At 43.0% G+C, this 25,991-nt stretch overlaps 1 protein-coding gene across 4 annotated transcripts in view; it reads left to right on the top strand.

Annotated features, from left to right (window-relative positions):
* The window catches only part of PTPRC (protein tyrosine phosphatase receptor type C), a 536,505-nt gene that overhangs the window by 289,390 nt on the left and 221,124 nt on the right, over positions 1-25,991 (top strand). For all 4 annotated transcript variants that reach the window (XM_069231438.1, XM_069231436.1, XM_069231437.1 and 1 more), the window contains 3 exons: positions 8,090-8,134; positions 18,652-18,804; positions 24,804-24,997. In XM_069231438.1, coding sequence (XP_069087539.1) covers positions 8,090-8,134; positions 18,652-18,804; positions 24,804-24,997 — 392 coding nt within the window. The remainder of the gene's footprint in view (positions 1-8,089; positions 8,135-18,651; positions 18,805-24,803; positions 24,998-25,991) is intronic.

Raw genomic sequence — 25,991 nt, 5'->3', positions numbered from 1 at the left:
ACTATGTGTCTGTAAGTATAAAATGTTTGTGCACCCACGTTTCCAGCCTATCCAATATAACCTTGCTGAATAACATTACGGATGAATCCAGAAGAGATATGGGATGGTAACAAGTAGGATTCCTCCTACTGCCCTTTTCAAAAATTGGCAAGCATTGATAAATCATAATGTCAAAACCAGGGCCCATAAATCTATTAGGTGCATACATCCTCAGACTGGCACACGATCTGGTCCTGGTTCCTAGACTCTGTTAGTGCTTTCCTTACTTTCTAAATGGTATTTATGACTGACACAGTATATAACTGAGTACAAGGGTTAGCCTCATTGTTGGAAGGTGGTTAATTAGTAGGTAGGTACTCACCAATAGTAATGCAGCCACAATCACAATATAAGATCCAGTCTAGGTCTCAGTAACTTAATCCCTTGCTCAACCCTTAGTAGCTGACAATGAGCAGGCAGGTTTAACTTAGGAGACAGGTGTGTAAAGCATTTAAAAACACCAGTACATTAAATAAGTAAGACACAACACACAATAAAAATCCAAACCAATTTATAAAAATAGGAACTATTTTCATCTTAAAAATGACTCCAAAATGACAACATCCAATGTAGGGAACCCGAGATATGAATTTTTTAAGATTAAATGTAAAATGTGCTTTTGAGTGCCTGAAAACCAAGAATGCCAACTGAGGACATCTAGTTCCGCTTGACTGGAACCAAGTCACAATTTGAGGCTGACCGTGATGGAGCTCAACTCAGATACACTAAGAGGGAAACCTCTGTCAAAGTTTTCCTTTGGACTTAGTTGTTTTTCTGGAGTTTTTTTGTCTCATCTTCGGGAGAGGCTTGTCGTCAGGCAGGGATTCGATGCAATGTCATTGGCTTGGCTCAGCGCAAGCTCCCAGTCAACTCCTGGAAGTCTCATAAACCCTGAAAAGCTCTGGAGCAGTCCTAAAATTCAGGCTGGGTCGTGGTTGGACACCAGTGGCTTGACTCTCATCGTCTGGTTGTTCACCTTTTGGAGTTTTGAAAACACCTGGCAAATCCTCAAATGTCCAGCTGAAGGTGGTCAGCTGGGCTCCTCTTGGTGGGGATGATGCAGGTGAAGTTCTTTTAACCTGTTTATTTCAGGGAGTTCACCCCGTCACTTCTGGAAGGCAGTAGTACTTAGACCTGTAGTTCCTCGGTGTGCAGCAAGTGCAATCATACAGAGTAGAGACCTCTAGAGTGCAGACTAGGGTTCCAGCAGGGCAGTCCCCCTTCTCTTTGTAGTTTCAGGCAATGATCTGAGTTGCTGGGCAAGTCTCCCATATTTATTCAGTATTCCTGGGCTGGTGGGCAGGGGGCACCCCTGACCAATTGGGTGCAGGGTGCCACCATCTGGGGTGACCACTTCCTGCAAAGTATAGCAAAAATCAATCCCAGAAAGCACTATTCTTCCAAAATACAAGATGGAGAATCTTTCTCCTGGAGGTTAAGATCTGGTTAAGCTGTCCCAGTGGTATGGCTAATTTCCCTTAACACTCCCCCTCCAGCCCCACTGCTAATCTAATCACTGGGGCTCCCATCTGGCTGGGGTGGCAGAAAGTGGGGGTGAGCCTGTGTCCTGTCCTGAGTGTCATTTCCCCTTTGAAGACCACTTTGGCTATCCAGCCCCCTTCCTGCCTTTTGCTTTAAAGCTTGCAGATCACCACCCACCAGACGTCCCTTTATCTCAATGCAGGCCACTTTGTACCCCATTAAGGCAGCTTGGCTCGGCCTGGCAGAGGCTGGCCAATCAGAGAAGATCTGCTGGAAGGATGGATTTTGGCTCAACAGAAAAGCAAGTTCTATAACTTCTTTTCTGTGATAGCTATAATACATCTAGCAGTGGCAAGTTGTTGGATCTATTCTAACTACTATTTTAAGTCTAAGAATGATACTTATAGCTCGTTCCTAGCAATAGTTATAATTAAATAAAGTTTTCCTATGTTAGCCTATGGAACTGTTGCACTATAATGGGTAAAAACAAAATTGGAATTTTTTCCCTCACCAGGTCATATAAAACATCTTTTATAATGTCCCTGCTTTTAGTTACAAAACACACTACCCCTGGGTCACCCAGGGGAGACCTTAGGGGTGACTTATATATAACAATAAGGTAGCTCAAAACTTTGGAAGTACTTTTAATTCCAAAGTCAATTTGCATATACATTTAATTTAAAAGCAGTCTGCAAGGCAGGCATGGCTTTTAAATTGACAGCAGGCCACACAGCAGTGCATACTTAAACGCATTACATCTGCTGGGTCTCTAAACCTACATGCCCTACCATATGCTAGGGACTTACAGGTAGGTTGCCATGCCAATTAAAACTATGCCTAATTTGCATATACCTTTTAATCAAAACACATGCCCTGGGTCTGGTTAGCAGAGCCTAGGGCGCACTCAGAGTCAGAAAACCAACATCTAGCGGTCAAAAATGAGGGGACAGTGGGAGGACATTGCAAAAATTCCTGGTTTCTCACACTCATCCTTTTTGATAAACATTTCATCATTAGTCTTAACAATGTGCCTAAAGTGTGTAGTCCATCTATCTGGATGTACCACTTCATGCAGTTGGGGATGTCTATATTCTCTAAAAAAAAGATTGACTGTTTTCCAAAACAAGACATTATAATTGGTGTTACTTGCCTGCACCACCATACCAGAGGATCCCATCTGGATTTCGCTCTTCCCCTTTGCCACTGCTAATTTGTACCTCTGCCTGCAATGATGTACTTGCTTTTTGTCTCTCAGGTTTTTGTAGTATATCTTTTAATTCTCTTAAGGCCAACGTACATTTGTGATCAAACCAGGCACTGAACCTGCCCTCATTCTCCCTGACTACTAAAGGATATACTAGTAGCCTCATGGGACTCAATCCCAGAAGCATGGTTAGGATCGGATAAATAGTAAGCTACATTATACCTGTTCTTCTGTACTACTGCTGGAAGGACGGTAGTGGGATTCTCTCCTGTCCGTTTTATTTTTACTCAATTTGGTCTTACAACTTCTATTTTTGTTATCTTTTTTAATGAATATTTTAAAAGCATGTGCATGTTTAAAATTAGTATCAAGGGATTATGATCACTCAAAAAGTGAGTCTTATCATTAAAGTCTTCAATAAGTGTCAAGGTGTTTGATGATACCAAAATAAAATCTATAGTAGTTGATGCACCCCTTCCTATGAATGTGGACACATCAGTATTCTCAATATCATTTACAAATTTAGGTCATATTTACATTGTGCGCTATTCAGGACCTTCCCATATTCATTATGTACAAAGTGCCTTTGGCCCTCCCCCTATGTATCTGGCATTCCCCAGACTTCATTTGACTGGGAAGTACGAAGTGCAATATTAAAGTCACCAGCCCACAGGAGAAGCATATTAGTATGTTTGAGTTCTACTCATGAGGGTCCTTTTGTGCAATGTCCATGAGTTGAGCTCCAGGGAGAGTTGTGGGAGATGACAGTTGGTGGTTGCAAGCAATTAGGCGGAATGTGTTGTTCGCTGTCTCCTTCTGATTTCTGCATTACTTCAGATGGAATAAATTATTTTGTGACGTACCCTTGCTGGTCTTGACTTTGTGTCACACATCCCTGCCCCTTTTTAATAAAACTTGATCTAAATCCCTTTCCATGTTGGTGATCACCTCAAATTGATTGGCATCAAATCTATTGTTATAAAAAGTGATTATTATCAAATCTGGATAGTGCAGGTATCCCTGCACACCATATTCTCCTTTATATCCTCTGACACTTCTACCTGCAGCGCGGACATTGCTAACACATCATAATATGAGGGAAGCGGGCCTTGTTACTGTTGGGGACTTTTATTCGGATAATACATTAGTGACTTTTGATGAACTGTTGGTGAGCGCAGGGATACCGGCTGGTAACTTTTTAGCATATTGCGCTATACGACACCTACTTCATTCCACATGGGGCATGGGCGATGTTGACCCTTCGAAGTCACAGATCCTTACACTGGTCCTTTCAATGGGTGGCAGAAGAGCGATATCAGGGTTGTATTCTGTAATTTTTACCGGGTGCGCTCTGGGACTTGGACCATGTTAAATCCCACTGGGACTTAACGTTACCCGCGCCTCTGTCCTCGGCGGCGTGGTCATCTGCGCTCTCTTCTGTTGGGAATGTCTCTCAGAATGCTAGACTCCGATACACCAAATTTAATTATCTACACCACTCTTACTTGCCTCCCGCCAGTATAAAACATTTGTTTCCGGCGTCGGACCCGGTGTGCCCCCGCTGTGTGGTCCCTCTGGCAGACTTCTATCATATGGTGTGGAGTTGCCCTCCGTTATCCGTGGCTTGGCAGCGCATTACTGATGTGATATCTGGCGACACCTCAGTCCTGTCTGCTAGGTCTGCGACATCGAGCCAGTAAGGACAATCAACTGCATAGGTTCATTGATTTAGCATTCATTGTATTCAAACGTCAAATAGCCACCCACTGGAAGGCACCACACACCCCCCAATCACGACAGTTGGTTGCGAGTCTTGTTACAGCAGTCCCTTGCGACGGCTCAGACACTGCACAATTTACAGCAAAGTGGCTTGGTTCAGGGTGGGTCGGACATTTGGGACGCCTTCATCGTTAGCATGGAGGCCAAGGACGACACACGTCCGCCTTAGAATTATCACAGACCTTGATGCAGACAATAAAATTGTGCTCCTTCAGGATGGTATGCTTTTTGTGGTCGGTTGATGGGGTTGTTGTGGCCTTCACGCTTGACGTGGCGCTAGGGTAGCGCGCGGGTGTCCTCGACACACTCTTCATCCCTTTCCATGAAGCCTCGCCCATTCAGCTCTTTAGGTCATATTTCTGTTGCTTGATGCTGCCCCACAAAAACACTGCGCCCTTTTAGCGCATTTGGGCACCCTGCGCCCCTCTTCTCCCTGAAGCTCTCTGCCTAGCGCCGCCTCCATTCTGTAGAGTGGCAATGTAATTCTAGACAAGTGGCATAGTTTATTGTTGTTGTTTTAAATTGTATCTCTGTTTATATGATGTATGGAATGAATATACGACGAAACAACGACTGCAAAAACAACTACTGCCTTAACAACGAGGTCGGAACACCGACCTCGTTGCTACTACTAATGATTTTACCACGAATGCCTTAACAACGATATTTCGTTGTAAAGGCATTCCTGATAAAATCATAAGCAATTGGCACCATTCACTCTACATCCCTCACCCCACCCCCCCAACCCCACCCCAAAACCTAAAACCCCCTGACCCCCCACCCACTCCCCAAAACCAAAAACGCCCCACCCTCCCAAACCCACCCCAAAACCAAAAACCCCGTGACCCCCCACCCACTCCCCAAAACCAAAAACGCCCCACCCCCCAACCCCACCCTAAAACCTAAAACCCCCTGACCCCCCACCCACTCCCCAAAACCAAAAACGCCCCACCCCCCCAACCCCACCCCAAAACCTAAAACCCCCTGACCCCCCACCCAATCCCCAAAACCAAAAATGCCCCACCCCCCAACCCCACCCTAAAACCTAAAACCCCGTGACCCCCCACCCACTCCCCAAAACCAAAAACGCCCGACCCCCCCGACCCCACCCCAAAACCTAAAACCCCCTGACCCCCCACCCCCTCCCCAAAACCTAAACCCACCACTTACCTTCGCCAAGTCCCTTCTTTGTACCTTAACCACGCATGTTCGTTGTTCAGAACATACGTAGTTAAGGCACAAAAAACCGAAGTCGTGGTTAAAAAAAGCGTTGTTGCGCTTTCGTTAACCACGACCTTCGGAAAACAAAAGTCATAAAAAAGGATGTTTCCCGTATGGAATGTACCAGCTCTTGGGTGCCTAAACAGTCGATGCAGGAGTGTTTCATCTTGTGTGCTACTGTTGAAATAATAAAGAGATTTAAAAAGAAAATTATCAAATCTGGATGGTTATCTACCGCGAACAAAACAAATTGATAGAAAGGTGAGTCTACAGAGTTCCTTTTCATTTTAACGAGTAGTAAGACCGAGATAACACCACATTTTGCCCGTCCAGCCATAGATGAAGTTCCCGGTGTAATAATAGACAGAAAACATTCTGAGCCTTTTTTACAAACTTTTGACGCAGGGCAGCACCTCAAGCCTTCTTACTGGCAGAAATGCACCCTATCTACAAGATACAGCGCATTCCTGTCATTGTCCCCTGTGCTGGTGCACAATAGGCTGCCATGCGCCAACATAGGCACCCTTGCATGATGGTGCAAGGGTGCTTGCATTGAGGGGATGATTGTTTTTGTGCAAGAAGGAATATCTTCCTGCACAAAAACAATCACGAGAGGAGTGTTCCTTTAGAAAAAGTAGAAAAACTAGGAGAAATATAGGTATTTCTCCTAGTTGTGTCTCCCTTATGCCTCCCCAGTTGACTTTTGGTGCATTCCCAGGTTTACAAAACCTTGGAAATCTGGGAATGTGTCAAATGCCATGGGTGTTCGAGGGAACACCCACCGTAACACCCATGGCATGCCTCCCTGTCGCAGGGTGAGTCAACACAGGGACTTGTGCTGCGTTGACTCAGTCCATTTTTTTAGAAGGCCATAAAGAGCCACGCAGAATGACTTTACGTGGCCTTATAAATATGGCCCTTTAGTGTGTGACACCCACTGTCACTAAAAGTGAAGTTCCAGCGGCGCAAAGGGCCTTGTAAATATGGCCCTGGTTGTCAAACGTTTGGGCTGTCCAAGTTTCTTGTAGACAGATTATCTGAGGTTTTGTTCTAAAGCTAAGCCAGAAAAATACCCTTTTTATTTATAACACCACCAGTATCTCAATAGGCAAAAGATAGCTTAGCAATAGGCTTTGGTTGGGATTTATTTCTTGATAAAAGTGCGTTGACAGAGGGATCACCACCTATACAAATTTGGGATTCATAATTTTCATCTCTTGGTAGGTTGGTGGTCCTGATACTTTCCCCCAGATATCAATCGACTTCAATGACTGGCTCTAATGCTGCATATCTATTTGCAGTTGGTAAATTAAATAACTGTTCAATTGCCTGATATACATGCCTTGTCGGATGGTTAGGGGACAGTTTGTTATTTGGGGGCTCAAAAAAAGGCTTGTCCAGGCCTTTTCCTCCCTTGTGTTCTGGTTTATAAAATAATCCCATGGTGCTAGTGCTTTTTTCTCATAACAATTTTCTTTCAGTCCCCAAAAAGGATAGAAGAATTTGAGAAGGAATCTGGCAATTTGTGGGTACAAATATATATCACTATGCAATGTCCAGTACATGTAGTGATGGAATATCCAATCCAGGACACCCTCCTCAGCACTATCATCTCATTATACAAATGTTGCACGTAACCCACCCTACGCGACAGCCAATGTACACTTTAGTTTTTTAGATCTGTCCAATTTTCAATAGTATAAGGTTCTAATGGAGGAACTCCTTTTAAAACTATTATGTAGGGCATACAGTTAGGAAGTGGGTGGAAGAATTCACAAGTGCCCCTTGCCTCAGAACCTTAAGGTACAACCAGTACATTATCATGGAAGGACTGATTAAAGCTATTGTGCTTCCTCCTGTGTGGCATGTTCCTCTGTGATTTTCTTGGTGTGGTTTTTCCCACAGTGTCCCCTTTGCCCTCCGCTGGTACCTTTACATCCATTCGGGGATTGGTAAGTCTGCCTGCAGTAATCGTTGCCTCTCTAGCACTCAATGAGGCAGGAAATTTAGCATTAATTGAATTCCAGACACGGTCACACTTACCGTCGATATTGTCACCGTGCCTTAAGGAGTTAAGTGGGGTCAACGAACTTTCCGCCATTTTATTCACAATTTCGGCTAGGGAAACGCTAATTGATTCAATGTTCCTGTGTACTTCTGTGATACACGTTGTTTGGCATAATTCAAGGTTTCACGATTTCTTATTAATAACTGCAATGAGGGAATTAATCTCAACTATCTCCTCATTTGTGTCCTTTGTGTTTTGTGGAATAATACACGTTTGGTAGTTGATATTCTTTCTAATAACTAACAGTTTATTTTTCGAACTTGTTACCCAGACTGTATCCTTGTTCCTTTTTGCAGGTGGCGCCTCTAGGAATATCCCGGGCGAAGTAGTGCCACTATTAGGTGAGTCGTTGCGTATACAGGGATTGCAGTTTTTTGTCAGCAACAGCTCTTGTGTTCCTTAAGTCTTCCAGCTTTGTAACCAAATTTATACCACTATCTTGTGTTGCAGCCAATGACATCCAAGTCGCTACACTCAATGCACTTTGTGTCTTTGACAGTCTATCATCAATGATTTACAACTCGTTGTTAATCAATCCCATGGCACTAGTCAAATAATTATTAATAATTAATACCCCCCATGTGCTCCTTACCACAGCCTCCCAAGATGTATTTTTTTTCTCCCATAGTTGGTTATGCGCTGTAACTTCAGGTGCTGATGTATGGCCGGGAATCAATTGCCCATCAATAGATATCAGCTCGTCGGCCCAGCTCAGCCTCGTACAGGCTCAGACAGGCCCATCTTGGCCCTGTCTTCATCTGGGCAGTGCCCATGCGCATCCAGCGCAGCAGGAGATAAAATATACTTTGGAGCACTCCTGCCAGGCAAAGAAAGTCTCAGCACCTCCACCGCCTCTCTTGACCTGTGCTTTGAGGCAATGGAATCCTGGGACTCGAAGTTCCTCTGTTGAAGCCTCCTGTGGTGCGGTAAATGAAGTGTGCTTTTCAGCACTCCAGCCCGGCAAGGAAGGCCTCACTGCCTATGCCCCATCTCTCCACTTACATGTAGAGTCCCTCTGTTGAAGCATCCCACAATGCCAGAGATCAAGTGTGTTTCTTAGCACTCCATCCAGGCAAAGAAGGGATCACCATCTCCTCCCCCTCTCTCCACCTGTGCGTTAAGGCAATGGAATCCTGGGACATGAAGTCTTTCTCTTGCAGTGTCCTGACTGTCATTTTACACACAACAGTTTCACTGGGGAAATCCTTGGGCTGGAATGACTTGTGGGACAGTGATGAATTTGGAAGGATAAATTTACATCTTGGGAAGAAAAGACGATTAAACTGAACAACTGTTTTTTGTTTTATCATGTCCTAAAATATTTCATTTATCATGTCCTGACACATGATACATTTTGTTTTCTTTTCCTCTTTTTCATTTCTACTTTCTGTACGCCAGTAATTTTGCTTCCTTTAAAAATATCTTTAACACATTGTTGGAAATTGGGTTTCTGGTTGGCAGAGGTATGCACCCGGTCCAAGCAGGAATCACAGTCCTAGTTAGGGTAGGTCAGATCCACACCATAAATTAACATGTGCTCACCCTCTGGATGCCTGGCTCAGAGCAGTCAGGCTTAACTTGAAAGGCAATGTGTGAAGTATTTGCGCAAGCCTTAAAACAGTAAAACAGTGAAAACACCACACAAAAAGATACTATAGACCTTAATTTAATGAACAAAACAAGACCAACATGAAAAAAATCTAATAAGTAGAAGTCGAGATGTGACTTTTTCAAGAATATCTGCAACTATAGTGCATAAAAGCATAAAGTGCCAACTGGGGCAATCTGGTTGCACTTGACCGGGATAAATCCAAATGTTCAGGCTGACCACAATGGAGTGCAGGTTGCATACAGCAACCAACTTGTCCCACTGAAAAAGTACCTTGTTGCGCCATCAACGCGTGTGGAGCAGAGGTGATTCATTGGCGTTAATCCCACTGGATGTAGGCGATGCGTTGGTGCTAAGTGATGCAAATCAAGATGCATTGTCAGCAGCTTCCTCCAATGTAGGTGATATATTGGTACCGAGCCACAGAGTCAGTGATCCAATGTCCTTGAAGCAGGCGATGCATCAGCGGCAAATGAAATACATTGGTTATGATCAGCGCAACAGCATTGATGCACAAGTTTTGGCAATTGCAGCACTTTATACCCACTTCTAAGGGACCAGGACGTGATTGGCACCTCTTGACAGGACAAGACTTGCAGCAAGCAAAGCCCAAGTGCTGTTGCAGGATGAAGAGCAGTCTTTGATGTCCCTGAGACTTCAGAACAGGAGGCAAACCAGCAAGTCCTTGGAGTCACATTGGTTCTGGGGATGTAGAGATGAATGCCAGGTCCTTCTCACTACAAGGCATGCAGGGCAGAAGGCAGAAGGGCAGGCACAGCAGAGCAGGAGTTCAGCAAAGTCCACTAGAGTCCAGCAGAGGGACAGTCCCTTCAGCAGCACAGTAGTCCTTCTTCCTAGCAGAATGTCCTCTGGTTCACAAGTGTACTGAAGTGGTGGTGTCTGAGGCCCAGTTGTGCCTTTGAAGTGGTGGAGAATTTAAAAAGAGGCTGATTTAAGTATTCAGGGTCCCTGTCCTCCCGGCCCTGGCTGCAGACTCACTACGGAGGATGGGGGGAAATATGCAGCTCTTTGCATTTGGTCAGGCACAGCTTATTCAGGTGTAAGCATCAGCTCCTCCCTCCCAGCCCACCCATGATGGCCATTGGGACGTTGCTGGCTTACAGACCTAAGCTCCCTTTGTATGTGGCTATCTCAAGGGAATGCACAAAGCCCAACTGTCACCCATCGCAGATATGTATTCAGAGACAGGCAGAAAGCCCTTTCTAAAAGGGGCATTTTCAGACTTACAATTTGAAATCGAACTTCACCATAAGTTGGAAATTTAAATTGCGATTCCAGAGACATCAAACTTGGGGTTGCCTTCTTTCCCAATTGGAAATTGCATTCATAAAATGTAATAAGATAATCTCAATGTTAACCTATGAGAGAGACAGTAGTGAAAACAAATTTAAGAATTTTTCACAACTGGACATGTAAAACCTAAAAGTACATGTCCAACTTTTTAAATAAATTGCACCTTGCCATTGGAGCTGTCCTGGGCCTACCTTAGGGATGACTTATATGTATTAAAAAGGGAGGTTCGGGCCTGACAAGAGTGTTAAATTGCCAGATCGACATGACAGTTTAAAACTGCACATACAAGCTATGCAGTGGCAGGCCTGTGACATGTTTAAAGGGCTACTAAAGATGGTAACACAATCAGTGCTGCAGGCATACTAGTAGCATTTAATTTACAGGCCCTGGTCACATGTAGTGAACTTTAGTAGAGACTTATAAGTAAGTTAAATATGCCAGTTGTGGATAAGTCAATGGTATCATGTTTTAGGAAAACAGCACAAACACTTTAGCACTGGTCAGCAGTGGTAAGTGCCCAGAGTCCTAAAGCCAGCAAAACCTAAGGGCCTGATTCAGAGTTTGGCTGACAGGTTACTTCATCACAAACGCCGTATTGCAATTCCCATAGGATACCATGGGATCGTAACACGGCAGACGGAGTATCTGTCACGTTTGTTACGGAGTAACCCCCTCTGCTAAACTCGAAATCAGTCCCTAAGCCAGCAAAACAGGAGGTCTGAAGGCAAAAAAGTCAGAGGAGACCACACCCAAGGATGCCAGGTCTAACACACATTATGTTGTAAGAGATGACTGCTACTGTTAGAGCCTCGAGACGTGGCTCTTCGGATGAGGCCCCTTCCCTCCCCCCAGCACCTTGAGACCCTCACAGGTGAACAGCTGTGCTTTACAAAAACTGAATTATTGATTGGGTATATGCGATGCAGTCTCTACCTTAGGGTTTGACTAGCAATGCTCAGAAACGCCCTATTTTAGGTCTATTAAACAGAAAACAGATGCTAACTACTTGTGTTACTGCAAGCAAGTGTTGTTAAAAAGACAATCTATCTTGTCCACATTATTCAGTATCTGTCGAGAAAAAAACGAATGTCAGTTCTTCATAGAAAATCGGGTTTTTGTCTCATCCACTAGATGACATTCATATACTAATTGTAAAATTTTCTTCAGGTTCGAGGATTTGAACAATCACATTTCTGTATTGCACTCTACATGTTTCGTAATACATGTGTCTACAGTTATTTTTTTTCAGCCGTTCTGCAGCACAGACATGATCCAGAAAGGCATCAGAGCACTTGACAAAACATTCTTTAGTACAACAAATGCATACTATGTGATGATGAAGATTGGTTCATGACGGGCGCTGAGAGTTGTACTTAATAAAATAAACAAATAGAAAAATATCTGTGTTACTGATTTTAACCATCTGGCAGGGTGGCGCTAGGTCATAGTTGAAGCCTTTTTATACACTACCATCAATCCTATATAATTTTAATACATTTCTGAGACGGATATCCAACTTGGCAGCATTAATCTTATAATTCTTGATTCACTTCCCTTCAATGAAATCTTGATTTCGATTATTAATTACATCATAAAATGTTCATGTAAATGAATTAAGATACAAAACAAATAAATAAGTCTAGAATTGTGACAGCTTACACTAGATTTTAAAAATCACCCGACCACAAAGCAGACAACATCATCCTTAAATGCAGAGATAGGATTCTCTATTAAGAGAGGGCCTGCACAAATCCTCAAGCTTCTGATGTATGTTGCTACAGACCCATATCTCTTATTGACTCTATGGTCAAAGTAATTAGGAGAATAGTTTTTAATAGAATTAGGGAATGCTCTAATGAGCACAACATCCTAACCCACTGGCAATATGGCTTCAGTGAAGGCCTGGGAGCAGTGCTTAAATCTTCAGTTCTTGAGTCAAACTGATAAACATGAACACTAAAGTCTATATTAACTAAACTATGCAAATATATTTTCATTTTCAGAACATTCAAATTGAATTCTATATTTCCTAACTCACGGATAGTTTCAGATCCAAAAGCAGTCCATTTTTAGCATTTAAGCGCTGATTCATAGCGTTCACTTTCATTATTCACTTCTGCAAGGAATGGGAGAATTTGTCACCTATTTGGAAAATGGACATCTACCTAGAGGCAATGGATTCATAGGGAAGAAACAACATATAACAGAAAAATCTATACTGCTGCAAGAACCGGTTATTACCTATTTATGCGTCATGTGATGTTATAAGACATAAGGAGATAGAGTGTGGATTCTTGAGATAAAGTGATGAAAAGATGGAGAGAAAAAGGAGTGGGCGCACAAGCTGTGGCGTTGCAAGTTTGCCATGGACCCTAGTACGAGCAAGGAAAATGGGCCCCTGATAGCTGATTGTGTAGCAAAATACAGCAATTAGCAGGAATGACTATGCCAATTATCCATCTGTGCCACCAATCATCCATCTGTGCCACCACTGCACCTGCTGCACCAAGATAGCTATGCCATCTGAGCGCAAGGAGGGAGGCAGGGGTGGAGGGTAACATGGCCTCAAAATACGAGGAAGGGAATAGGCTCATTGTTGGGTTGAGGGTCAATAATGTAATTTCAAAACGAGGAGGAGGAGTGATAAGGTCCATGTCTCAGGAAGACGGATGGATGCTTCTGCTGGTTCTGAAGTGCATCAGTAGACTATGCTCCATCAAATGGATTCACATGAAACTCTACTTCAGTTTTCATTATGCATAAAAGATGTTCAATATCAATTGACTTACTTGCCAAACCAAACTCGGCATCTTTTTAAAATTCTTCACGAGTCTAGGCACTCACTTTCATTAACAATGTGCGCAGGAAAGGGATCACCTTTCTGAAGAAGGGGCCTAGCTGAGATTTTGAAACTACTGAGAGAATATTAGACAAATCCGCAGATTCATGCTGCCCTTCTAAACTGATGACATACATATTGGTGGGCAACCATTGGGATAAGAAAGAATTTGCAACAAACACCAATCATTTCTTATAGATCGTAATGGAGTGGGGGAAAAGGTCACTGCTGGGGGAGGAGCTTTAGAGAGATGACAACAATAAAATAAACAAGTACTTTTTATCCAATGCATGACGAATGTATGTCGGAACAACGCATGCCGGAACAACGCATGCCTGGACAACGAGGTCGGAACAACGACCGTGTTGTTACCACTAATGCCTTTACCACGAATGCCTTAACAACGATTTTTCGTTGTAAAGGCATTCCTGGTAAAGGCATTAGTGAACGGCATGCATGGTTCCAGCATGCGATTCCCCTTGGCCCCCCACCCCCAGTCCTAAAAATTACCACGACCCCCCACCCTTAAAAATTACCATGACCCCCCACCCCTGACCCTAAAACTACCTCAACCCCCACCCCGACCCTAAAATTACTGCGACCCCCACCCCGCCCCTAAAACCTAAAACCACCCCAACCCCCCACCCCCAAATTACTACGACTCCTCACCTCCGCCCCTAAAACCACCCAACCCTCCACCCCGCCCCTAAAACCTAAAACCACCCCAACCCGTCCCTAAAATTACCCCGACCCCCGACCCCTTAAACCTAAAACCACCCTAACCCCCCACCCGCCCCTAAAATTACCGTGACCCCCACCCCTAACACCACCCCAACCCCCCACCCCGCCCTTAAAACCTAAAACCACCTCAACCCCCACCCCTAAAACCTAAAGCCACCCCAACCCCCCGCCCCGCCCCTAAAATTACCGTGACCCCCACCCCAACCCCTAAAACCTAAAACCACCCCAACCCCCACCCCTAAAATTACCATGACCCCCCACCCCGCCCCAAAACCTAAAACTACCCCAACCCCCCACCCCACCCCTAAAATTACCCCGACCCCCCACCCCGCCCCTAAAACCTAAAACCACCCCAACCCCCATCCCTGCCCCTAAAATTACCCCGACCCCCACCCCTAAAACCACCCCAGCCCCCCAACCCCGCCCCTAAAATTACTGTGACCCCACCCCTAAAACCCAAAACCACCCCAAACCCCCACCCCGCCCCTAAAACCTAAACTACCTCAACCCCCACCCCCAAAAAGTAAAAATACCCCAGACCCCCCACCCCGCCCCGAAAACCACCCCGCCCCTAAAATTACCGTGACCCCCCACCCCTAAAACCTAAGACCACCCCAACCCCCCACCCCGCCTCTAAAATTACTGCGACCCCCTACCCCCGCCCCTAAAACCTAAAACCACCCCAACGATTTTTCGTTGTAAAGGCATTCCTGGTAAAGGCATTAGTGAATGGCATGCATGGTTCCAGCATGCGATCCTCCTGGCCCCCCACCCCCACTCCTAAAAATTACCACGATCCCCACCCCTAAAAATTACCATGACCCCCCACCCCTGCCCCTAAAACTACCCCAACCCCCACCCCTAAAATTACTGCGACCCCCACCCCGCCCCTAAAACCTAAAACCACCCCAACCCCCACCCCCAAATTACAGCGACTCCCCACCTCCGCCCCTAAAACCACCCCAACTCCCCACCCTGTCCCTAAAACCAACCCCAACCGTCCCTAAAATTACCCCGACCCCCCACCCTACCCCTTAAACCTAAAACCACCCCAACCCCCCACCCCTGCCCCGAACATTACTGTGACCCCCACCCCACCCCTAAAACCACCCCAACCCCCACCCCTAAAACCTAAACTACCCCAACCTCCACCCCACCCCTAAAACCTAAAACCACCCCAACCCCCACCCCGTCACTAAATCCTAAACTACCCCAACCCCCCACCCCCACCCCTAAAACCTAAAGCCACCCCAACCCCCCACCCCGCCCTTAAAATTACCGTGACCCCCCCACCCCAACCCCTAAAACCTAAAACCACCCCAACCCCCACCCCGAAAATTACCGTGACCCCCCACCCCGCCCCTAAAACCTAAAACTACCCCAACCCCCACCCCTAAAATTACCCTGACCCCCACCCCACCCCTAAAACCTAAAACCACACCAACCCCCTATCCCTGCCCCTAAAATTACCCCAAACCCCCACCCCACCCCTAAAATTACTGCGACCCCCTCCCCCGCCCCTAAAACCTAAAACCACCCCCCCACCCCTGCCCCTAAAACCTAAACTACCCCCACCCCCAAAAAGTAAAAATACCCCAGACCCCCAACCCCGCCCCTAAAACTGAAAATACCCAGACAACCCGCACTCCTGCCCCTAAAACTGAAAATACCCAGAGCCCCCACCCCTAAACCTAAACCACCCCGACCCCCCACCCTCTATAACTAAAAATACCCTGACCCCCCCACCACCGCCCCTTCCCCTAAAACAGCCCGCAGTCCCAGCCCCACTTAACTCCTCCTTGATCGCGTCATGCTCCTCAGCTGACTCCCTTCTTCTGTGCCTTAACCACGCAAGTGCGTTGTTCAGCACATGCGTGGTTAAGGCACCAAACAAGGAAGTTATGAATAAGAAAAGAGTAGTTCCACTTTCGTTGTCCACAACTTCGTTGTTTGGGAGTCGTGGTTCAGGCTGCTTCCCATGCATGACAGCCCCCAACTACTTTTTCTTGCACCATTGCTTGTTTATGTAATTTCAGTTGGTTGACTGAGAGGTGCATGCCTATTACAATTAACATATTTACGTGATTAGACATCATGGCCTTTACACAGAGGATTGAGTGAGACAGACACTACTTAAGATTTGTGTGGTTGCCTAAGATCTTACTTTGAAACCATTGGCCGAAAACATATCTGGTGTTGGCATTACCTATGTACAGTTCTTTGTAATGTATGTCATTCCACCGGAGCGTGTTTACAACCTTGTTGCATTCCGCGCATGTTATTTTTTTAAAGGACTATCCAGATTTCAGAATATCATGGGGTAAATTACTTTCATAATCATGTTTTTCTTTTGTGAAGGATGTGAAAGCTGTGGAAGAAACCTTCAGTCCTGCTCTTGGGTTAAGTCTTTAAAATGTAGTCATTAAAAATCTGAGGCAAGGCAAAATGTAGTTTATTATTATTATAGCCTTAGAACCCACCGTAGCGGGCTCTACCGGCTATTAAAGGCCCGCTCCCGCGTTAAAGGCCTGAGCCGAAGGCGAGGGCCTTTAACAAGGGAGAGGGCCTTTAATAGCCGGTAGAGCCCCCCACGGTGGGTTCTAAGGCTATTAGAACATTCTGCCACTCAGGGCAGAATGTTCTATTAAATAAAACAAATTCCTCACGGAGCCCGAGGGGATTTCCGTGAGGCTTTGTTCACAGCTGTTGCTGTGAACAAAGCGAACATTGGAATGTTGGCGCTGCGTGCTTTTACCAGCTAGTAAAAGCCCGCAGCGCTCCATTGTTTTCAATGGAGCTGCCAACGTTCCAATGTTCTAATATGCTTTAGACTGTTCTCGACCAGGGTGATAAATTCCATTCCTCATTTGATAGGTGTCTGAGTAAGGTCACCAGAAACAATGGAGTTAAGAGTTAGCGTCCTTCAAAAGTATATAGGCTGGAGCTCGGCTCCTCATCAATTTACACTCACAGCAGTTTTTAAAATGTAATCTTTCAAGTGCCAAGCACAATTCCGGTCTATCTGCAAGTAGAGGGGTTTGGGGTAATTGGTTTATTAGGTTTAAAAATGTGCCTTCTACAGGCCACAAAACTGAGCTTTAGGATTATTAAACATTAACACAAACTTCTAAGAAAGTCGCATAGCATCTGTTAAATTCATTTTAATGTGTATTAATGGTGCTTTGCTTCTTGGAGGGTGCATCTGCTGACAATCACAACAAAGTACTGCCCTGATATAGCAAAAGTACTGTAAACCGAAAACATAGCTAACTTGGTTAAGAAGACGGAGATAAATAATCTTCCAAAAATGTTTGATTCTCATCGACACATTCACTGGTCGAACAGTCCTACTTAGTGTTACCTCAGTGGTAGATATTCAATTGGCCCACTCTGCCATTAGGTTCGTCAAGATCACCTCTACCACAACTGTTGAGGGGTCAGCAGTCAGGTCTAGAATGGCTGACCCACAACCATTTATTACAAGTTAGTTCTGATTACCATGGAACATGCGGCAGACTTTCAGTAAAAGGTTAGAAGAGTGTTCTTAAGGTATTGAGAAATACCCCCATTTGGGGGTACATTTTCAGTTCCCACATTTAGGGGGTTATTCTAACTTTGGAGGAGTGTTAATCCGTCCCAAAAGTGACGGTAAAGTGACGGATATACCACCAGCCGTATTACGAGTTCCATAGGATATAATGGACTCGTAATACGGCTGGTGGTAAATCCGTCACTTTTCCGTCACTTTTGGGATGGATTAACACCTCCTCCAAAGTTAGAATAACCCCCTTAGTGTTTCATTCCTGTGCCCCCAAAAAGGGGCACAGGAATAAAAGACCCCTCTCAAAATCCTCTGTGTGACTCCTCCCATGGCAGAGACATGGTTGTTGTTTTCTTTGACAACCTACAAAACAGTGAATCTATAACTGTCTGCCACTATATCGTCAAGGTAAGTATATGTAGGTAAGTATGGATGTAGTGTTTTTATTTCCACATCTGCGTTCTTCATACTGTTACTGATAATGCTAATTCTAAATCTGGCAGATTTCCCATCACCAGTGTGCTCTAAGAGCTAAATTTGGCAAAATGGCAAAATGAAAATCTATTAACCAAACACTAATCAGACTATGGTCTGGCAAATGTGAGTGGACAGACTGATATATGTACAATTTCTGAATGACACATTGACATGGCTTGGTGAGTCACTACTGCTTTCTTTTACAGCACTGGGCTAGGGTGGACGAGGCATGTAAAGCATCAGGGAGAATGCTTATGAGACAGTACAGTTGAGTATATATAGACCCGTGTTTTTTGGCTTGGCTAATAGTTTGGGGTAAACTTTTTGTTTCCTTTAGAAGAAAGAAACACGGCCAACTTCAGCTGTTACATTGGTGAAGCATACACCGAAGACACTGTTTCCGTCCAGGCATTCAAAATGAGCAGATATAAAAATGACAGTCGGATTGGGGGGAGTCCCGTGTTACTAAAGTGCAGAACAAATTCATCAAGTAAGTTGCAACATGCATCAACATGTGATGTAATCACACAGACTATTTAAATGTGTTAAGGCATAGTTGTTTTCTTTTCCATTCACTATATATTAGCCCACACATTAAGCATCATTGCAAAGGCTACCAACTGCACTTCACTTTTGTTCTTTCTTATGGTCAACACTTTTGCGCGCGTTTCCTTCTGAAAATTAACCCTCCCATTTTTTAGAGACACTCACCTTGACAGGGCTAAAAAAAGCCTTTTTCTGTAAGATATTTTTATCTCAAATCCATAACCGGTATTTAGGCCTCATACTCTTTCAAAGATGGTGCACATTTTCAAGCTTATCTATGTCACAAGCCTTTTTTGTATGTTCCACATAGTTAAGGAATACATATTCCGTTACCACCTCCTCTAAGGTGCCAATAATTGGTCGGTGGATTCAGACCACAATTGCAGTCGCAAATGATCGAGACATACCATATCGAATTGGAATTAGGAAGGAACAACCTTTTGGCACTTCTTCCTAATTGTGATTCAGTATGGGTCTGAAAACAAACTTTGTGATCCCTAAAGGCTTTTTCAAATCCCAAAATGGGTTTCATTCGGAGGAAAAATACGTTTTACAGTCACTAAATTTTGATTTTGCAAATTGGTATTTTCGCAATTGCAAAATATTCTTATATTTTCATGTTCCAAGTCCCTTTTTTGCTACAGTACAGTTTTGCTACAGTTTGCCCTCTACATATGTATGTAATGATGTAACTTTAGGTGCACCAACTCTCCTTGCCAGTCAGCCAATCTAATCAAATGTATGAAAGTACCAACCTACAACCAATCTAATAGATGTCATGCATCAAATTAAATTATATCCTGTACATTTCACGTTACATTCCCATTACTTTTAGATAGTTCAAACAACTCAGTAGAAAAAACACCCCGAATGACGTTCACCATAAAACTGCACATCAACATGCAATTGCCATGGTATGTATATGTAGTATTCCTGACACTGAATTTAAAAAATAGGGCTTAGATACATTATCCTTTTTATGTGATACTTAGGGCAAGTTTACAAAAAATTGTGCTCTATTTCCTTTATTTTCTGTGGACATTTACCAAGGATATGAACTTTTTCTGTCCCCTATTCTACTGAATCCCCTCTAACTCTAGAAGAACCCTATTCCTAAGACGTGAGAAAAGAGAAATAGATTCCATGTAAACTTCCTCCATGTTCGTCAGTTCAAGATGCCCTCTTCAGGACATCAGACAACAAGTGGTCCAAGGACCTCAAAGTGGCAAAGAATCTCAGACAAGTTAACTTTACCTAAGAATACCTTACTTCACCTTTATCTATGTTTATCAGTTGTGGCTCTCAGTAAGAGTCTGTTAGTGCAAAAGTATCCTTTTTATTTTTCGCTGGTTGCGACTTATGGAAAATTCAGAGTGAAGTAGTGATACTATTAGGTGAGTCACTATATAGGCAGGGATTGCAGGTTTTAGCGCAACAGCTGTTGTGTTACTTACACCTTCCAGGTTTGTACCCAAATTTATACCAGTGTCCTCTGTTGTAGCCAATGAAACTCTTGTCGCTACATTCAAGGCATGTTGTGTCTCTAACAGTTTCTCTTCTGTGATTTCCAACATGGATCTATCAGTTATGAAGAAGAGAACATATAAACCCTGCATATTTAGGATCATTTCCATTTTAGTGTTAGTAAATTGAATTGATGACGCCCTGTAAACCATGAAGAGATTTTTTGAGAAAGGTCAATAATTCTTGAGAGATACATTCAATCCATGTGAAAGCTGGAGAAACATTAGACTGGCACAACCAAATGTTAGCAGCCACAGGACAAGGACACACCTGTTTAAGGTGCTATTTACTTTGTGGTGTAATAGCACAATTGAGGAACTATATACAGAGGGTGTCAAAAATTTGGAAGACCATTACTTTGGGAAAGGTGTTAATAACCTGGCTGTTACTTAATTGATACTGATAATAATGAATCTTCTCAACATTTATCTGATATTCTCTGAAGTATTTTGATAATATTGGACCTACATTTCAAGTTAAGATTATACATCGGCGGGTTATATCTGAGTTGGATTTAAAAAACCCAACTATGGACACCCAGAGGCTGAGCGTGTGCATTTGTTTGCAGCCTGTCCTAGAGTGCTGTTCTGGGACAAGATGTTTTGCTAAATCGTATCATACAGTGGGTTTACAGTTGCCAAGGACTCTCTATGGATAATGATGAGTACCATGCATAGCATCCTAGATGATTTTATCCATTCTGAGATAACGCTTGCATCACGTTTGTGTGCATCGCACTAGGAGGATGCTTCACCACTTCATAGAAACGTCTGCACTGAGACATTATAAGATGCATACTACTTTCAGAAAGCTCTGACATGCATATGAATATATATTAAAACTGAATATGTTTGGTGAAATTTTGGGCCTGATTTAGGGTTTGGCTGGTTTACCTTTGTTCATCAGGGTAGGAGGTGCATTATGTTTTTCACCCGGATGGACAGAGGACCAGCACAGAAGTGATTTCTATAGACCGCCATTGGTTTTGACAGTCATTCACCAAAACATTTGTTTTACAAAAACAAACTGTCAGTGTTGGAAAAACTCATGACCCCTACATGAGGAAGTTTTATCACTTTCATTTTTTTGTTCAGCACTGCCAGGGTTTCTCTGGTGTTGATGTGAGAGAATAAAATGAAATCAGACTGCCCATCCTAAATTGTGCAAAAGGTGTTGTGTCCTTAGTCTGTCCATGAGGCCCTTGGAATAAGCTGTCCTTTGACAAGGCAAGTTAGGGCACTGCTGATGGAATGCTGATGGTCCATCTAACTTACAGTAGGACGAGAGGTCCAAAAATGTGGCAGACAGGGTACTATTTCACGTTGGTGATGAAATACCCTATCTGTCAAGCTCTAAATCATGACCTTTGTAATCATTCCCACGCATGATGTAAACTAATGCAAAAGACAGTTAGCAGCTGGCTGTGACATGGAATGTAGCAGACCTACCTGCAAGGCTGAATGTCACAGCTAACAGCAAGAACTGTTTGGCTCCACATATGAATATCAAAGTTAATTTGTGTCACTAGACCTATATGTTACACATTATATTATTATTCTGATACTTTGTGTTTTGGTGCGTCGTCATCCTGCACTTGTTCAATAAAAACAATAGGGCCTCGTTTAAAGGCCGGTGAGTGTCCCACGGACCCGTGGGCTCATCATGTCTGCAAATGCTATTGCTTCCACATTGCTCATAGCAGACCACAATTCAGATTTAGAAAACCACACCTTCTTGATGAGGATTTCTCTGTCATTGGTGGAGATACTACTGTATTTACTTCAATACATATCCTTTGATCAGGAGTTCCTAAGTTTTATCTGCCACAAGATATGTTTATACTTGCAGAATGTTTATTCTTGCAGAATAACATAGAATTGCCCCTAAAGCACAGTGAGTTTTCCCGCTACACATGCAAAAAGGGGCACGGTAGCCACCATTATGAATTAGCAGTTGTTTTCTAAATATATCACCAGGTCAAGAGTTTCTGATGGCAGAGCCAGCCAAATAAGATTCCATCAATGATTAACCAAGAGATTCTCTCACCTCTTAGTAGGATGGAAGAATCTCGAGCTACATAAAATGGAGGTTCTTGGCACCATTGCATCAAACTCTAAATGTTCCCCATAATAATAAATAGAACATAATTTGCACTATGAAATGTTAATACTGGCTCTGCAAATGAGAAGGCTTAGAAAACTGGGGCTAACTTCTGACCTGTACCTGCATTGAAGACCACTGAAAGTCTGAATTAGGTACAAGAAGTGGACAGTCACAGTTGATTTCTTTGACAACCTGTACTGTGGGTGGTTGGGGTACATTTGTGTTAAAAGGTATATGTTGTAATATCCTTTTTGTTCAATTTCAACAAGTCATTGTGGACTGAATGCAGCATGTTACATGAACACATGCGTGTTAGAAGTACCAGAAATAAGAACATGATATATTTTCCTAACAAAATAAACCCTTCACTCGATCGGTGCACTAGACCGGCATAACCTGTGTAAACCAGAGACCAAGTCACACTCCAAGGTTCACTCACCAAAAAGTATGCACTATAGGCATTTTTTATGCATGACTCTTGAGCAACCCTTCTGTGGGGACAACGCCAAAACAGTTCTGGTGCATACACGTCATGCCCTCAAAGATGCCTTGTAAATCACAGAGGTGTATAAACAGTATCAGGATTCTTAGTCTTTAAATGGGTATTATTGAATTGTTTTAGCATATTGTTCCCCCTCCCTCTTTTTGTGTCTGTATTTTATTGTGGGAGTCCAAACCCAGATGAATAATGCGATGAACTGAAGATGATCTCGTAACAACTATTATGCCCAGAGTTTTTGGAGGTCGAAACTCGTTGGCAAACGCAGCATGAGGATCTTTTGAATGGCCTTTCTTGCATTGTTAAAAAAAAAATCACAAGCATTACTGAATAAGACTGATGGAAATCAGTGAAGAACGGGTCAATACACAGACTTTAATCCTCAATACATTGATGGGCTCTTGATGAACTCTTTTAAGCCAATCCAGTGATTTGCCTTATGAATTGCTTTTTATATATGGATAGGGCCCTGAACAGTGTCTATTTGTATGTGTTAAACTGTTGAATGTAAATTATTTATGGTGTTTAAATATCTTCTTGGATGTAGGAAATGACGTTTTTTGTTTTTTTTCACTTCAAAGTGTTTTTTCTTTACTTTTTATGTGTGTAAGATGAGGTGATTGTGTGAAAAAGGAAAATATAAGTGAAAAGTATATATTTGCACACAGGATTAATGTACTGTTTTGTGTATTCCAGTTAACGAATCCAAAGCTGGTGTGGGCCTGTTGTTTGCCTTTTTATAATTGATTGATCCCTCTCCCACCCAGACTTTACAGGATCAAATCCCATTATACTTCCTGGCCTAACCGAACACCAGCATACCTATCGGAGTTTAGCAGAAGACTGCTTATACTGGGAAGAAGAAGTATAGGGACCTGCTCTACACATTTTTTTTCTCACAAGATTGGTGGATCAGTGTTCTTAACCCACTCTCCCATTTTGTTCCCCCTTCCTAGTGGTTATACTGTCTGTAGCCTTATGAAAAGCGCAGTCACACTCATTTTCTTTCACTGCATTTCACTGCGGCTGCTTGTAGCATTCAAAAGTGGCTTCAATGTGCACTTCCATGTACCCTGTGGAAAAAAAATCCTTTGTTTCTAGCAGGTTCAGAGTTTATATAGACTGGCTTCTTATATGTATTGTCAGTTGAAGATTACTGCATAGAGAGTTGACATTGAAGAGCATCAAAGGGCAATCACTTCCCTTATTATTACAGGCCACCCTACCGTCCATGAAGGATCACCTAAAAGTCTTACATAGTGTACAACCTAGTGGCTTTGATGGACCTCAGTGTAAAAGACAAACCACAATCGTGATACTAAATGCTTCAGGCATCATGGGTGATGGGATCGCCTCATTACAGTAACGCTTTCAGCAGATTGTGTTATCTGTACGTTGATGCCCTTGGCTGAGAGCAATAACTCTCAGGTATTGTACCATTTTAAGTGATACATAAGCACAATGAAACTGTATGCTGTCTTAATAATATGGTGGACTGACTATATAGTAATTTGGAGCCATGACACAAAAAATATACGGTACTGGAAACTTGATGATGATTGGTGTGGATTTCATGGAAACCCTATGAATTATCACTAAAAAAAGTTGTAGCTCTGGTCATTGAATTTGTGAGCAGGATGAAGTATTCCGGAATGTAAGACTACTGGTCTACCTTTATTTGCAGCTAATAATATTTTAACAAGTACTCTAAAATGTATTTATACTTTTATTCTCCTGTGTGTAAATAATGGAATTATAAGATAGAAGACGAAGCAATAAAGGTGTGACTTTACATAGTTCCATTTTTTTCTAAATAGGACCTGATCTAGTCAGAAATGTCAAACCATTTCTTGAAACATCTAATAAAGTGAAGATTACTTGTAATCAGCCAAATAAAATCAAAGGACCAAAAACGGAGTATATATTGCACTTTGATGGCAAGTCCTACAACAAGGGAAAATGTGATTTTCATATAAAAGACTTGAGTTACCTACGAGAATACAGCTATGAGGTAGGATTAATGTTTGCTTAAACATTGCTATCTATATATGTTAATGTTTATATATTAGCTTCTCTGATAATCACTTTGTAGTTATTATTCCTTCTTATTTTCAATGTAAGGAGCATTTTGTGGATTATTATAACTTTCATTTAATTGACTAATATGCAAAAAACAATTATAAAAACACAATGCCTCAACTAGCTTTGATTGTTGAAAGCTTAGTACCATTTAGTCAAACAGGAAGCTATTCTTAGAGCTTTCCTAAATTTCCATTTCCCATTTAATGCTTTATTAGGACTGTACAAAAATGTCCTGAAGGATCAGTACCAAACTCAGATTGAAGCTAACACATGGACTTGTACTTTTTAGTATATGACACTTTAGGACTATTAAGATAAAATCTATTGAAACAGTACAGAAACTTTTGTTTTCTTTGCCAAATCAAAGGAGTGCTGATTACAATACATGATGCCAGAACTCGGATAAGAACATTGGAATGTTGGAAACTCCATTGAAAACAAAGGAGTGCTCTGGGCTTTTAATGGCCGGCAGAAGACCAGAGCTCTGACGTTCCAATGTTGGTCACAGCTGTTGCTGTGAACAAAGGCCTCATGGACCCCAACGGGATTTTAATCCCCTCGGGCTCCGTGAGGCCTTTGTTTTATTTATTAGAATATTGGAGTGTTGGGATCTCCATTGCAAACAGTGGAGTGATCTGGGCTTTTACTAGCTGGTAAAAGCTTGGAGCGTCAACATTCCAATGTTCTTCGTTCACAGCAACAGCTGTGCACAAAGGCCTCACAGAGCTCGAGGGGATTAAAATCCCCTTTGGGTCCATGAGGCTTTGTTTTATTTATTAGAACATTCTGCCCTCCAGTGGCAGAATGTTCTATTAGCCCTATAGCCCTTTGTACCTCGGCTTTACCTGCAATTAAAGTCCCCTCGGGCTCAGTGAGGACTTTGTTTTATTTATTAGAACATTCATCCCTCTATTGGAAGAATG

The sequence above is a fragment of the Pleurodeles waltl genome, chromosome 4_2 (genome assembly GCF_031143425.1).
Source record: "Pleurodeles waltl isolate 20211129_DDA chromosome 4_2, aPleWal1.hap1.20221129, whole genome shotgun sequence".
NCBI lineage: Eukaryota > Metazoa > Chordata > Amphibia > Caudata > Salamandridae > Pleurodeles > Pleurodeles waltl.
This window is presented reverse-complemented; position numbering and strand designations above follow the sequence as displayed.